The following is a 16,210-nucleotide window of genomic DNA, read 5'->3' as shown; positions in this document are numbered from 1 at the left end:
GGTCATGTTAAAAAAAATTATGTGAAAGTTTACCTGTCAAGCATGGGTAATTTGATGGTTAATTCATGATTTGATTGTTCTTATTAAAATTTAGTTTGAATTCTTTTAATAAAAATAAAATAATGTTTTGTTTTTAAAAAATAAATTGAAACAGTGTTGTTTTAGATTGATAAATCAAGTTTAATAATTCTAATTGCAACAAAACTAATGTATTTTTTTTAAAAAAAAATTAGTAATGATATTCATTATTACCGAGCATTATATAAATGTGTTCGGTGGTGTGTTAATTTTCAGTTTTTTTGTGTGTTTTAAAAATATTTTTTATTTTAAAAAATATTAAATTAATATTTTTAATATTTTTGGTGATTTTGATATGCTATTATTAAAAATAAAAAAATAAAAAATATTTTAATATAACTTTAAATAAAAAATATTTTTTAAAATATCATTTACTATAATACCAATTACCAACCATATAATAAGATTGCTTTGCCTGTGTTGCACCATATGTGTAATGATCCACACAAGCATACAAAACCTAAATATATATGATTTCAATATCTATGATTTTAGTACGGCAATGATAGATAGGTGATACCTTTCATTTAGAGTTTTTGGTACTCTAGTAGTATTAAAGAAAAAAAACAACCCAATGCAAAAACTATTTAGAAAAATAATAAAGTTTAAAAAATAACAAACGATATACAAGATTTGAGAATTGTAAATATTATATATGACTTTATCAAATTATAAATTTGCTAGATATAAGATTCAATAAAGAGACGTGAGAGATGAGACAGGAAAAAAAAAGACTCTTGAGGCATATTAGAACTCTAATGATAACATCATCAATATCATTAAAAAAATCTCGACAAGATAAATCTAATGACACCAAAAAATATTATTAACGATGACCAGAGTGAGCCACATGAATGGTCCAAAAGGCAAGTGAGCCTTAACACCTTTGAACGTCCCGTGTGGTTCACTCCATTCATCGTTTGTGACCTTATCTCGTGTCATTGAATTTATGTTGTTGGGATCTTTTTATGGTACCGGTGGTGTTGCTATTAGAGCTTTGTTATGCCTTTAAGATCTCTTTATTTTTTAAAATTATTTTTATCTCTCCTCTCTCCACAAATTATAAGGAGGATATAAGAGAGAGAGAAAAAACAAATAAAGAAAACACCAAACAAGGTCATTGATGATGAACAAAGTGAATCACATGAACAATCCAAATGTGTTGGGGTTTACTTACCTTTGGATTGCTCATGTGACCCACTTCAATCCTGACTGTGATTTTTTTTTATATCATTTGATTTGTTTTATCGATATCTTTTCAATGATATTAATGATATCGTTATCGAAGTTTTGATGTACTTTTATGAATTTTTTTTTTCTTCTCCTTTCTTTATTTAATATGTTATTCATTAATTTTGTAGTTAGTCATATATAACACTTGTGACTTTCAAATCAAATATATCATCTACAACTATTTATATTATTTTTCTAAATATTTTTTATACTATTTCATTTTATTATAATTTTTTTTTACCATGCTAAAACAAAAAATCTGTTGTTCATCCTTAATGGACGGGGCATTATATACTACGATCATAGGAGAGTCAATATCCACGTCATCGATGCGTGATAAGCATTGATTAGATCTTGATTGGATTTCCATCTTGGTGACCATGGTGAATCGGGCGGCTGAGAGACCATCATCATCGATTTGATGACGGAGTTGCAATGCAAAGCGGCCATCTTTTTTTTCTTTTTTTGCCATTTTTTAAAAGGACAATTCGGTCTTCATAAATATGGAGCCTGTAGACTCTGCACTGTGTGTCCCGACAACAGGAGGCCGACAGCCTGGTACAGGCAACGTTTGCAGTGACTATGATTATGTTAAGAATTTTTAAGTAGATCATAACTTGGGCATTTTAGTTTTAATAAATAAAAATATAGTCCTTCTAGTATCATTTTGTATCAAATGATATCCTTGTATTATTATTATTATTATTATTATCCATTTACAGTCTAGTTCTTTATTTTATTGTCTATTTCTGAGAAATATAAAAGAGGTGAGAAGTTTGTTAATGAGTTAGGCACTGTTTCTTTATGTATCTAGGCTGTGCTTTAAGAAAATGATTATTTTTTTTATTTTTAATTATTATTTTTGGGATTTTTGGATCTTTTTAATATGTTGATGTAAAAAGTAAAATAAAAAAAATAAAAAAAAATATTATTTGATATATTTCTAATTTTTTTAAAAAAAATTATCATCATCATCACAACATCAAATACTATCTTAATAATAACGAGACACACCTGTGACTTATACAATTATAAGGATTAAACTAGCTACTAGCTACTTAAATAGGGACTACTTCATTGATTTATTCGGAATTTTTAACAGATTAATTAATAAGAAATATCATTGAAAATTACCACATTCCTCTCTAGAAAAATGGTCTGTCGTTTGAGGAGCATCTTGACTTCATTCAAACTAGGACACAATTTTTATTTTATTTTATTTTATGCTGGAGTCGGGAGTTATTAATTCTTCGCTCTAATTTTCGAATTTTGAAGCAAGTTCAAACCATGTCCATTTGAACTGAGCATTGATTTAATTAATGTTTAATACAATATGTTTTGCAGTTGAATGGCTAGAATATTTAAAGCTCATAGAAACATGATGAAAACTGCGATTCGAGTAAAAAAAAAAAACATTATAAACATAAAAATAATGTTTCATTGGCTTGGAAGGCAACAAACAACAGACACTACAACACATTAAAATACTTGGTGGAGTGTTGTAATGAATTTTGCACCCTCTCCCAAAATATTGGACAAGGTTTTATATTCAAAAATAAATTGTCAGAATATATATATATATATATATATATATATATATATATATATATATATATATATATATATATATATAAAGAAGCTATTGGTTCGGGCCTTGATTCCATTATGCCAAAACTTAAGAAACTGTCGTTTAACTAATATATTCCAAAGAACTTGTGTTGTTTTGATTGAATTATGCCACTTGATTTGTAACTGTAACATGGTTAACAAAATCATCATGATCCAATTCTAAAGTTTAAATGGTCAGATCTTAAATTTATTTTTTAAAGTTCACTAGTTTGAGAATTTCACAAACTTTAGGGTTATTAGAGACTTATATGGTTGTTAACTTTAAAGCTTGTAAGATTAATCGAGGTACGCGCAATCTAATCTGGACATCCACATTAATAATAATAAAAAATCATCATGACCTGAGCGGAGAATCCATGGCTAATTTATAGATATAGCTAGGACATGGCAACAAATTTTATTCATTTTGTTATGCCTATTGAAAGTATTGTTATAGGGTGTGATAGCTAGTATTGTAGTGATTATGATTTAAAGTGATTTTCGCTCAGAAATATATTAAAATAATATATATTTTTTATTTTTTTATAATTATTTTTGATATCAATATATTGAAAGAATATAAAAACATAAAAAAATAAAATAAAAATTAAACTTATTTAAAAAATACAATTTCACTCGTGTTTCTAAACATTGCCTTAAACTAACATGGTTATCTCCTGGCAGGCATGAAGGAAGGAGTTCATAGCTGTAAAATCCAAACTGTCTAGACTGTGATCTGACAGCTAAAAATTGGTATCCACGATGAAAATCAAGGTTGATCCAGTTTGGTATCGTCTTGCAAGCAGATTCTCATATTTTGTGCCACAGAAAGGGGGAGAAAACCAATGATTAGCACAAAATTAATTAAGCTACCAAAAGGTGGAGGAGAACCAAAAAACCTGAGAAGAAAACATCCCTTGATCGTAACAGCTCTCTCAGTTCAAGCAATGCGAGAAAACATATGATTGGGTCCTATAAATCAACAGCCTTTCATGATCATAAGCAAATGTATGAATCACTGTTTTCTTACTATATATATATATGAACCAATTATAACATTCACCACATGCATGAAATCCTTTTTTTCTTCTTCTTTTATCTACATATAAATTAATATTAACCTGCCCCGGATTATTTTTATAAAAAAATAACTTTGTTTAGAAAAAAAACAACTAAATTGACATGGTGCTTTGATAATTCGATGTTCTTGAATCCTTCATGGATTAAACCTCAAAGTGGTTTAATTAACTAACATTTACAGTATATTTTAGATTAATTAATAACCTTGATTAAATAATATTTTTATTTGATTTATACCCAATATATAGTATTCTGGTTAATTAATAAATTTTCACGTTGAACTTTATATATATACATACATAAATGTGGATGCTAACGGAAATAAATAAATAAAACCGAATACAAATTTTACTAGAAAGACTTGACAGACAAAGCGAAGGTGTCTTCCAAAATCCATTTTGCCCGTACTAACTAACTTTCAAATTCTATTTTAAGAACCAAACCGCCGGAAAGCCCGCGAAGAGGCTTACATCCATCGAAGAAACAAGCCACGGCTTTCATGAAGAATATTTAGGGTTAGGGTTTCGTTCCCTTCCAGTTTCGCATCCCTTACAAACATTTTTTTTCTCATGCAAAACGACCAAGATTGATTACATGTCTAAAACCCAGCTGGAATCCACGAGTTTTCCTGGGGAAGATTGCAAGCAGCAGATGGTAATGGATGGAGAAAGAGATCAGGAAAGTACTGAATCAAATGAATTAAGCCCACGAGAGGAAATCGATATTGCTCAAGAGATCTTGAGCGTGATTGAATCTGTTGCCAGACTTGGAGATTACAGAAGAAGTCATAAGAAGGAATGTTATGGCCTTGTTAGACGGATGAAACTTTTGTTGCCATTCTTAGAGGAGATAAAGGATTTTGATGGGCCAATTTCTGACGTGGGTATTGCTTCTTTGAGTAGTTTGAAGAAGGCACTTGTTTTGGCCAAGAAGCTGTTAACAACTTGCAATGAAGGAAGCAAAATTTATCTGGTCATGACTTTACAATTAATTCTCAACTGATGATTAATTATTTAATATTTGCTATTAATGCATATTTACTGACTTGTTTGTGGTTCAGGTTGTCGAGAGCGAGGCGGTTATGATGAGATTCCATAATGTTCTTGAAAAATTATGGAAAGCTCTTGAAGCTGTGCCTTTTGATGAATTTGAGATCTCTGATGAGGTGAAAGAACAGGTATGTTAATCGAGCATTTTAATTTTGGTAATCTTAATGAACACTGAATGGTTCGTTCTTTGATTTCCCCCCTTTATGTGCTTCATGAATTTGCTTGTAACGCTCTGTTTATTTATGTGCTGCGGTCTACATTTTGTCACAACCATTTATTTGGAAAGTTTTTGCTTAATCAACATATACTACAATTTTGTATGGGTAACAGTGAAAACTTTTTCTTAAAAAAATTTAGCTTTTTATAAATCTATTTTTTCAAATCATGACAACAAAAGTTATCACAATATCAAACACAAAATAATGTGTTGTGTTTGATATTGTAGTATAATTTTAGATCATGTTGGTGAATGTGATGGTGAATTAGCCCTCCTCGATCATTTTGGCTTGGATTGATTTCTTGAAGAAATGATATGGGAAAAGGAAAGTTACCCTTTAATTAATTTTGTGCTCTTCATGTTTTTTAAGTCTCTGTAGCCTGTTTGGAGGTTTATGGTTGGTAGTTTTGGAACGAAAATGATTGTTACAAGAACATGAAGTTGCTGGGCTGGGATTCTACATGAACTTGCACTAGCAGTTTGATACTTGTCTGTTCGAGACATTTTCAGCTGATGTATTTTGAATTTCTGCAAGCTGTTTATTCTGTTGTGGTATCATAATCTGAGGCAAGTCTACATGGTTGTTCAGGTTGAGCTGATGAAAGTGCAGCTTAGACGAGCAAAGAGGAGAACGGATACTCAAGATATAGAGCTCGCAATGGATATGATGGTGGTACTAACAAAAAAGGATGACCGGAATGCTGACAGGGCCATAATAGAAAGGCTAGCGAAAAAGCTAGAGCTGCTTAGCGTTGAAGACCTGGAGAATGAAACTGTGGCCATGAGGAATCTCGTTAAAGAGAGAGGGAACCAAGTAACTGAGAGCACCCAGCAAATGATTGATCTTCTTAACAAATTTAAGCAAATTGTAGGCATGGAAGTGATCGATGTGCTTGATGATCCTGTTGTGCCTAAAATGCTGAAGAAGAGCCCGTCTCTGATCATCCCACATGAATTCCTCTGTCCAATCACACTAGAAATAATGACAGATCCTGTTATTGTTGCAAGCGGTCAGGTAAGCAGTCATATCCAAGTGAAACACATTTCTTCATAATTCCTCAGCATACTAATTTGTGATCTTCCTTCTTTTCCCTCGGTGATCCCCTAAAGACTTATGAGAGAGAGAGCATACAGAAGTGGATTGATTCCAATCACCGGACCTGTCCGAAGACTCGAGAAACACTGGCTCACCTGTCATTGGCACCAAATTATGCACTCAAAAACTTAATCTTGCAGTGGTGTGAGAATAATAATTTTGAGCTTCCCAAAAAGCATGTTCCAGCAAGCTCAGACCCCGAGACCTCCTCTGAACACCAAGAGAAAGTCTCTTATTTGGTCAAGGACCTATCTTCCAGTCAGCTGGAAGTGCAGAGAAGGGCCGTGAAGAAGATTCGCATGCTCTCCAAAGAGAATCCTGAGAACAGAATCTTGATTGCCAACAATGGAGGAATCCCACCAATAGTTCAACTCCTGTACTATCCGGATTCTAAAATTCTAGAGCACGCCGTAACAGCTTTGCTGAATCTATCTATTGATGAGAATAACAAGAGTCTCATAACCAAGGGGGGAGCCGTTCCAGCTATAATAGGAGTTTTGAATAGTGGAAACACTGAGGCTAGAGAGAACTCTGCAGCAGCTTTATTTAGCTTATCAATGCTTGATGAGAACAAAGTGACCATAGGGTTGTCTGATGGCATCCCACCATTAGTAGATTTGTTACAGAATGGGACTGTAAGAGGAAAAAAAGATGCTGCCACTGCACTCTTTAACTTATCCCTCAACCATTCAAATAAAGGTAGGGCTATAGATGCTGGCATTGTCACACCATTACTCCACTTGGTCAAGGACAGGAATCTGGGCATGGTCGATGAGGCCCTGTCGATCTTTCTACTCCTTGCATCGCATCCTGAAGGGCGAAATGAGATCGGACAGCTCTCATTTATTGAAACTCTTGTAGAACTCATGAAAGATGGCACCCCCAAAAACAAAGAATGTGCAACTTCAGTTCTTCTTGAGCTGGGATCAACCAATTCTTCTTTCATGCTTGCAGCACTTCAATTTGGTGTGTACGAAAATTTAGTTGAGATCTCAAAGAGTGGAACCAATAGAGCTCAGAGGAAGGCAAATTCTCTGTTACAGCTTATGAGCAAAGCTGAACACATTTGAGATACTTGTCTAAAGTTGAACATACTAATTTTTCTAATGTTCTGTGTCCATATTAAATTGTTGTAATTATATAAATGACATCCATTAATTCTGTATTCACTTGTTTGTTCACTGTCATCTCCATTTGGTCTTTGAAATTTGAATTGGAGTAGGTGATCTGGTGAACACATAAACCTCAGGATCTGAGGCTAATTACACAATGACTTGCAGAAATCTCAGTTGCTCAGTGATTCAAGGAAACTTTGCTGCACAAATTCTTCTCTCCTCCATGTCTAAGACCCCGCAGTTATTAAACCCAGCATGGTGGGTCGACTCAGGATCCCGCTAATTTTGCCAAGATAATTTTTTTTTACATTGACCGGTCCTGACTCCGGTCAATCAAATAATGTGCGGATCTGGGTTTTACAACCACGCTTAAAAAACTACGCAAACCGACAATTCCTCCGTATAGAAGAAATAAGGCATGTTGGCACCATAATTATCCATTCCGTGTGTGCTCAATAAAGGCTGGGTTCTGGATGGCATGCGTTGGAAAAAACAAACATGAGCAGTTGACGGCCACACAAAAGGCGGAGTGGTAACGCATCATCACCTTATCACCAGCCTCGTGGGCTGAAACGGCACAGGAATCAAGGTGACGTCTCATCCTGTAAGTGGGCCTGGCCCGTTTATTGTTCCATTTCTATTTCCTGCTCTAGATGAGAATAGATATTTTTAATTTTTTATCAAACAGAATTGTTTCATGATTATTACGAATTTATGATGCTGAAGCGGAAACATCAGTAAATAAATATATAAAATATATAAATAAATGAAAAAAATTAATAAAATATTTTTTTATGGATGAAAGATATATCCTTATTATTTTTAATGAATTTTCTCTTATATAGATATTACTAATTACAACTTAATGGGAGTTTCTAAGCAAAATAATAACTGTTTTTTAAAATGTTTTTCAATTATTAATCATCAAAATAATATTTTTTATTTTTTAAAAAAGTATTTTTAACATTATCTTATTAAAATAATTTAAAAATATTAAAAATATTAATATAAGATAAAATAAATTAAAATAAATATTTTTAAAATACAAAAACATATTCTTAAACATGATCTTTATCTTTAGTAGGTAAAACAGCAACCGTTAATATTTAATTATTTATAATATAATAAAAAAGACATGAAAAAAGAATGAACTGAAAAAAAATTATGAAGGAAAATAAATATTTTTATTATTTTCAATACTAGATATGATTTTTTCTATCTCTTTTTTCTACTATAAATATTAATAATTACGGCCTTAACGTAATATAATTGTTTCTATGCCTCGGTATTTGTAAAGCCAAAAAAATCTAGATTATTGGAAGAAAGAATGTATCCATAACTCCCTCTCCTCCAACAACCAAACCCAAATATTCTTTCCCCGAAACGTATTTTTCATAAATATTTTAATCTTAGTTTAATTTTAAAATCAACATATACAAACTAATATGAAATACATCACCTCACAAAAAAAAATCGTTAAAATGAAAAAAAAAAAAAAAAACAAATTACAAGTGAGAACGGAATCAAGAGAATTAATTCAGGGTGGGCCAGGGTTCATCCCTTGTGGCTAAGCTCACACCTCATGCCCTATTAAAATCTTCTTGGCAAGCCTCCTGCTCTCGAAAAATACCAAAACAGCAGCTCTATCAGGGACCTTTTTACCTGGTTTACGTTTCAAGGTATTTCTGCAAACGTGTCATAAAAAGAGTGGTCCATGTCACCCACTGCATGCGTGGATACGAATTGGTTTTAGCAAAGCACCAAAACTTGGATAAGGAACCATGAATCGATGACGTACTCAATTATTATTATTATTATTATTTAAAACAATTTGCGACTCCAGCCTTCAGTCTTGCTTTTCTCGCCACAAATATATCATGATATTCACACTGTGGGTCATAACTTCTTAAATAATTTTTTTAAAAAAAATTGAATTTTTTTAATTATTATTTTTTGATATTTTTAAATAATTTTAATGTGGTAAATCAAAAATAAATTTTAAAAATATTTTAAAAATATTTTTTTAATAATAAAATAATTTTTTTACCACAATTTCAAACTTTGTCTTATCATGATATTTATAAATATCAACGGAGTCTCTAATTTATCACGAGTAATTTGAGGACCCGTTATTTGTGTTCTAACTAATCCATCGATAAGAATATTATAATAAATAAAAAAACACTATCCATGTCGTAATAAGTAATTAAACTAGTTAAAAATTTAACTAGATTAAATAAGTTTTTGTTAAATTAATATTTAATTGAATTAAAAACCTAAATCAAATTAAATTTCAAGTATCATAAACCATATCATGTTTAAATTATATATTATAAAGACATGGGTGATATTTTTTTATTAAAGTGCATCGTTGTGTAGATAAAGATTGTTTATATTTCTGTGATTCAAAACTGTTTTTAAAATTATTTCTTATTTAAAAAATATTAAATTAATATTTTTTTCAATAATTCTCAATAATTTTATTATAATATATATATTAAAAAAAAATATTATCCGGTAAGCATTCTACACATAAAGAAAATGGGTGTGCAAGGCACAGCACAGCTATAAATATATTTCCCATTAGACAAGCATTGCTTTGATTGACCTGTGATTACCGCTACTCTCTCCCCTCAACCACCAGTAGAGTTGTTGTTTTTTCTCTTTCCTCCATGGATCCCTACAAGGTACCGATTCTTCCTCATCCATCTTGTTTTTTTTATTGAAAACATGTTTTTCTGCTCTTTTTTCTCCTTTTTTTATGTATGAAATTATTCGACGAATGAGCTTGTAGCTTAACTGTCACCCATCCTTGGAATTAGAGCCTAATAAAAAGATTAGATTAGTGATGTTGTAGTGTTGTCTTGTTTTTTTTTCCCGTTTGATCATCATTTTGACTAATTCGATGGTGGTGGTGGCAGTACCGTCCATCAAGCGCTTTCGGTACCCCATACTGGACTACAAATTCTGGAGCTCCGGTTTGGAACAACAACTCGTCTTTGACCGTTGGATCTAGAGGTATTTTTTGTTTCTTAAATCTATGGTTGCTGAGCTAGATAATTAATTGCTAGGTTAAGGTGTATGTATGCTTGTCTGGTTTGGATATTGTTCTGATATCTTAATGTTTTTTAAGACTGTTGCTGTGTTTATGTTGATGAAGATTGACTTTTCAGTGTAGTAATTTGTTGTCCATTTTGGAAGAATTATTATTTAATTTGAGTTATTATCAGTTTTTTTTTTTTGGTTTCTCGCTGCATCTTTGTGATTGGTTATTTGATGCTTCCTATGTTTCCGCTGAATTTTAAATGTCAAGGATGAATTAAGTAGCATATTTAGAGAGTTATGGTTAAGATTGATGCAAGAAAAAGGTAGGAGTTATTGTACTGTTGTCGAAATCATTATGCTGGTGGCAAGCTTATAGCAGAATGTGAAGTTTCCGATCAGATGCAAAATGATTTGAGGAGCGGGGCCTTTTTGGGTCTGGTTGATTTTTTTATTTGAGGTTGGATATTGTGATTCAAGTCGAGCTTATTTATATAATATAAAGTCAGCTGAATCGTGAGCCAGGGCAAACCTAGTGCTGAAAGGCAGAATGTATTAAATGAACCCAGATCAAGTACTGGCATGTTGTTTTCAGTCAGAATCAGTGTTATGAATGTCTATGCATTGTAGAGTGAATTTTTAGAAGTGTTTTTTCCCTCCCTTTTTTGCTGTAAGTTTTATAATGATTGTAGTGGTATGACTTGGAGAGTAACTTTGAGTTGTTGGGAGTGTATTTTTGCTTGTCATGTAGAGAGAGGATTAAGACACTGAGGTTTGATCTGCATATACTTTGTTCTCTGACAGGTCCAATCCTCCTTGAGGATTACCATCTGGTGGAGAAGCTTGCCAATTTTGACAGGGAGAGGATTCCAGAGCGTGTTGTCCATGCTAGGGGAGCCAGTGCAAAGGGTTTCTTTGAGGTTACCCATGATATCTCTGGCCTCACATGTGCTGATTTTCTCCGGGCTCCTGGAGTTCAGACACCTGTCATTGTCCGCTTCTCCACAGTTATCCATGAGCGTGGCAGCCCTGAAACCCTGAGGGATCCACGTGGATTTGCAGTGAAGTTTTACACCAGAGAGGTGAGGTCTTATTTGATGTTTTATTTCTGTTAGTGTGATATGGTGGAGGAAAGCAAATGTGCGAGGCACCGATGATGATGTAGACAGATTCAGCAGATATATCACATCCATAGGAGACAGATTCAGCAGATATATCACATCCATAGGGATCGATGAATTAAAGTTTAATATGATTATCCCACAAAGTTTTAGATGTTCATAAATGTACTGTTTGCAAAATCTTTATCTGCTTGTTTTGATGAAGGTATGACTGGCATGAATAAGACTTGAGAAAAGAGAGAACTTAATTCTTTTTCCTATTTGTGTGTCTCAATTCACCAGCATGAATGTTGTTGTTTTTCTGTACTCAAACAACAAGGCATAACCTTTTACATCCGTGAAGCTTTGTTTTTGTGCATTATTCCTTTACATAGGAATAATTAATTCTAGTTGATTGTATGAAGTTTATTGCTTTAGCTTTTCAAGGTTCCAATTTTCTTATTCTCTATGCCCTTCCTTGACTTGTTAATTCAGGGTAACTTTGATCTCGTGGGAAACAATTTCCCTGTCTTCTTCATCCGTGATGGAATGAAATTCCCAGACATGGTGCATGCCCTTAAGCCCAACCCTAAGTCTCATATTCAGGAGAACTGGAGGATTCTTGACTTCTTCTCCCACCATCCTGAAAGTTTGCACATGTTCTCCTTCCTATTTGATGATTTGGGTGTTCCGCAAGATTATAGACATATGGAAGGCTCTGGTGTTAACACCTACATGTTGATCAACAAGGCTGGAAAAGCCTATTATGTGAAATTTCATTGGAAACCTACTTGTGGTGTGAAATGTTTGTTGGAGGATGAGGCAGTTAAAGTAGGAGGCACAAATCACAGTCATGCTACTCAGGATCTATATGACTCCATTGCAGCTGGCAACTATCCTGAGTGGAAACTTTTCATCCAGACAATTGATCCTGACCATGAAGCCAGGTTTGATTTTGACCCACTTGATGTAACCAAGACCTGGCCTGAGGATATCTTGCCCCTGCAGCCAGTTGGTCGCTTGGTCTTGAATAAGAACATCGACAACTTCTTTGCTGAAAATGAGCAGCTTGCTTTCTGCCCTGCTATTGTGGTTCCTGGTATTTACTATTCAGATGACAAGCTACTCCAGACTCGAATCTTCTCCTATGCTGATACCCAGAGGCACCGTCTTGGACCAAACTATCTGCAGCTCCCTGCTAATGCTCCCAAGTGTGCTCATCATAACAATCACCATGAAGGTTTCATGAATTTCATGCACAGGGATGAGGAGGTACTCTCTCTCTCTCTATCTATCTCTACACACACTACTTTAATCGGAAGCTCAGCTATTTCACCTTCTGTTTAATTGGATCGTTTCTCTCTTCTTCGTCTATGTTGAGGTTATTTTTGTGTCCTTTTGCCTTTGCTTTTAATTTTTGTTCTGATCAATTATCATCGTGTATTCTTCAGGTCAACTATTTCCCATCAAGGTATGATCCAGTTCGCCATGCTGAGAGTTTCCCCATTCCTCCTGCTGTCTGCAGTGGAAAGCGTGAGAAGGTAAGTTTTTTCCCTCTTCTTTGTCTTATTTTTTTGGGTCCACTGCTAAAACGAAATTGTCTAGTGTCCTTGTGTGTGTGAGTTTGGGGTTCTTGTTATGTTTTTCAGAGCAATAATAGGACTAGTGGGATTGGAAAGCTATTGTATGATCCTATAGAGCTGTGGGTTAAATTGATGGGCTGTTAATATGATCGGAGATATATTTATTAGCACATAATTTATCAGCCTTTGCTGGTTATTGCAGTGCATCATTGAGAAGGAGAACAACTTCAAGCAACCTGGAGAAAGATACCGATCCTGGGCACCAGACAGGTAAACCATAGTTCTGCGAGTACTTTACAATGATCTAGTATATGACTGATCCTTCATGCTCTTTCCTTATCTTTTCTTCCCTCTATCTTTTTGTACAGGCAAGAACGATTTATTTGCCGATGGGTTGATGCCTTATCTGACCCACGCGTCACACATGAGATTCGCAGCATCTGGATCTCGTACTGGTCTCAGGTAAGACTCCCTTTGGAATTATGCAGTGTCATGTTCATACTGGATCGCATATAAATGTTTTGATTCTAAATCCATTACTGGCAATGATGCGATGCAGGCTGATAAATCTTTGGGTCAGAAGCTAGCATCTCGTCTCAACGTGAGACCAAGCATTTGAAGACGACACCAAAGCTCAATATTCCGAGTTGCAGAAACTGAGTAAATGAAAAGGGGATTGCAGATTGCAAGCAGAAGATCAAATTATAATCTTTGCTAGTTGTGCTGTGCTATAATAGTGAATCAAACTTGCATGTTATGTGTGACTTCTACTCTTGAACAAACATTCTTCTCTAATAAATGCAAACTGTGTGCCCTTTAGGCTTTATGTAAAATTCTAATCTGCTGTGTGGTTTGCAGTTCCCATTTTTTCTTGCTGTTTTCGTACTCTTGATCGTTTTTTTCTTGAAGTTGAGTGTAGATTTTGTTTCAAACAACTTGCTTGTTCTTTTCTTTCCCTCACCTGCACACATTCAATAGATTTGAACTGCTAAGTCACGAGCGTAGAAATCTTTCTCGGCGACGAGTACAATCTCAATCGTCTTGTTACACGCTCCACTCCCATGGGCTGAGCTCAAAAGCCGAGGCGGCTATGCAATTCTGAATTCTCATCCTTTTTTAATTACAACCTGCTTTTGCTTTTAAAGGCGTAAGTGTACTTGATATTGCGTTAATTGTGTGGTTGTGATTGTGTTAATTGTTTGGTTGTGATTTTGGTTTGAAAAAATTAGTGTTTAGTTAAAATTATGGTTAAAATTGAGATTAAATAAAAAATAATTTATTGTGTTTGGTTAAAAATATTTTTGAAATTAAAGTTATATAATAATTTTAAAATATATATATTAAAATTGATTGTTTTTAATTTATATGTTGTAGATTTAACTATTGCTATTACTTTATAAAATAAATAATACTTTATATAAAATATTTGTTATTATGCCATTAAACCATCTACAATTCTATTATGTACAAAATTCATTCGATAAGAATTATAGTTTCTATAATTTTTTGAGCGTGCAATAAAATTAGATAAAATATTATCAGGAATAAAATTGATTTTATATTACAGTGTGAGTGAATTTACACTAGTTTTTCGAGAAAAAAATATTGTTTACATGACAATGCGAGTAACTTTAATTCACTCTAAACTAGTTTTTTTAAAAAAAAATATACAAAAACTAAATACACTGAAAAAGAAAAAAAAGTTCACTCGAACAGTGCGTGAACAGTCAAACAATGCAATTCACTTGCACTGTTCTCGTGAATAGTGCAAGTGAATTGTATTGTGCACATAAACATAGAATTTCAAAAAGCAGCCAGGAGCTGTTTCGTCAAATTCGCATGCAAAATGTGAGTTTGCATGAGTGCAAAATGTGAGTTTGCATGAGTCCCATCAAAATTAAATTGCATTTTTTATGTAACTAAAAATAATATTTGATGTGGTTGCTTTAAACACAAAAACAACCATGCAAACAAACGGCCTCTAAGTACTTTTTAAATTGCTCTTTCTAGAAAATATAAAGCATGTTTTTTATATTTTTACAACTACAAACAATTAAAAAAAATTTAATATATTTTTAATTAAAAAATATTTTTAAAAGGTATTATTTATTAATACCAAACATAAGTGTCAAATTATTTTTAACCTGAAAAAATGTTAAATATTTTTAATGTTTGTAATGTGCTGGTATTAAAAAAAATATAATTTTAATTAAATTTTTTTAAAAAAAATATAATACACAACATTATTAAATATACATTTATCATTTGTTTGTGTGAATGATAATATAATGTTATAAATCGAGTTTGACTTTAAAATAAATCAATATAAAAAAACACAACATAATTTAATCTTTATATGTCTTTTGGTAAAATAAATTTGAGTTTCAGTGATTATAATTTATTTGATTAATATGTAACAGAAGAGGGTTATCTCTTGATAATAAAAAAATATATAGTTCTGCTTCTTTTTTTTTTTAAAAAAAAGAAAACCCCTTTCCAGTTGTCTTTGTTACGTGTAGACTATGAACATGGGTGAGGGAAATGAACTCTGATCTGTAAATAAACATTAAAAAAAAAAAAAAAAAAAATAGCGTTTCTTACGAGTGATGAGCCCTTACAAGGATCTTTCTAGAACGAAGAACATCCTCATTTACCATAAACCATACCAAATGGTGATATTAAACCTGGTCTTATTTGTTGGGTTGATGTAAGATTTAGTTTGATTTCAGATCTAATTCTAGTCTGATTTTAAGAAAATTAAATGTGATAAACTCATAATTTTAATTAAAATTAGATTAAAACTCAATTTGATCTTAATTTTACAACAAGTTATTAAATTTGATTTGCCTGACAGATTAATCTAAGATTTAATTTGATTTCAAACCTAATTTTGATCATGTGTTAAGAAAATAAAATTAAAGTTGATTGGGTAAAATTTCACTTTGATTTTTTTAAACAAAATTGTTCGAACTTTATTTTTAAGAAAATAAAATAAAATAATTTTAATTT

General features: G+C 32.5%; 2 protein-coding genes across 2 annotated transcripts; both read left to right on the top strand.

The window, feature by feature from the left end:
* Positions 1-4,656: 4,656 nt before the first annotated feature.
* On the top strand, positions 4,657-7,511 carry LOC133692756 (U-box domain-containing protein 15). The gene is made up of 4 exons (XM_062113889.1): positions 4,657-4,971; positions 5,060-5,176; positions 5,855-6,280; positions 6,376-7,511. The coding sequence occupies exons 1-4, from the start codon at positions 4,657-4,659 to the stop codon at positions 7,429-7,431; spliced, it is 1,914 nt and encodes a 637-aa protein (XP_061969873.1). The 3' UTR covers positions 7,432-7,511.
* A 2,490-nt stretch (positions 7,512-10,001) lies between these two features.
* Positions 10,002-14,034, top strand: LOC133691243 (catalase isozyme 1). The gene is made up of 8 exons (XM_062111670.1): positions 10,002-10,163; positions 10,398-10,494; positions 11,323-11,600; positions 12,114-12,890; positions 13,070-13,159; positions 13,404-13,471; positions 13,570-13,663; positions 13,761-14,034. Exons 1-8 carry the CDS (start codon positions 10,149-10,151, stop codon positions 13,818-13,820), a joined length of 1,479 nt encoding a protein of 492 aa, XP_061967654.1. The 5' UTR covers positions 10,002-10,148; the 3' UTR covers positions 13,821-14,034.
* The last annotated feature ends 2,176 nt before the right edge of the window (positions 14,035-16,210 follow it).

The sequence above is a fragment of the Populus nigra genome, chromosome 4 (genome assembly GCF_951802175.1).
Source record: "Populus nigra chromosome 4, ddPopNigr1.1, whole genome shotgun sequence".
Lineage (NCBI taxonomy): Eukaryota > Viridiplantae > Streptophyta > Magnoliopsida > Malpighiales > Salicaceae > Populus > Populus nigra.
This window is presented reverse-complemented; position numbering and strand designations above follow the sequence as displayed.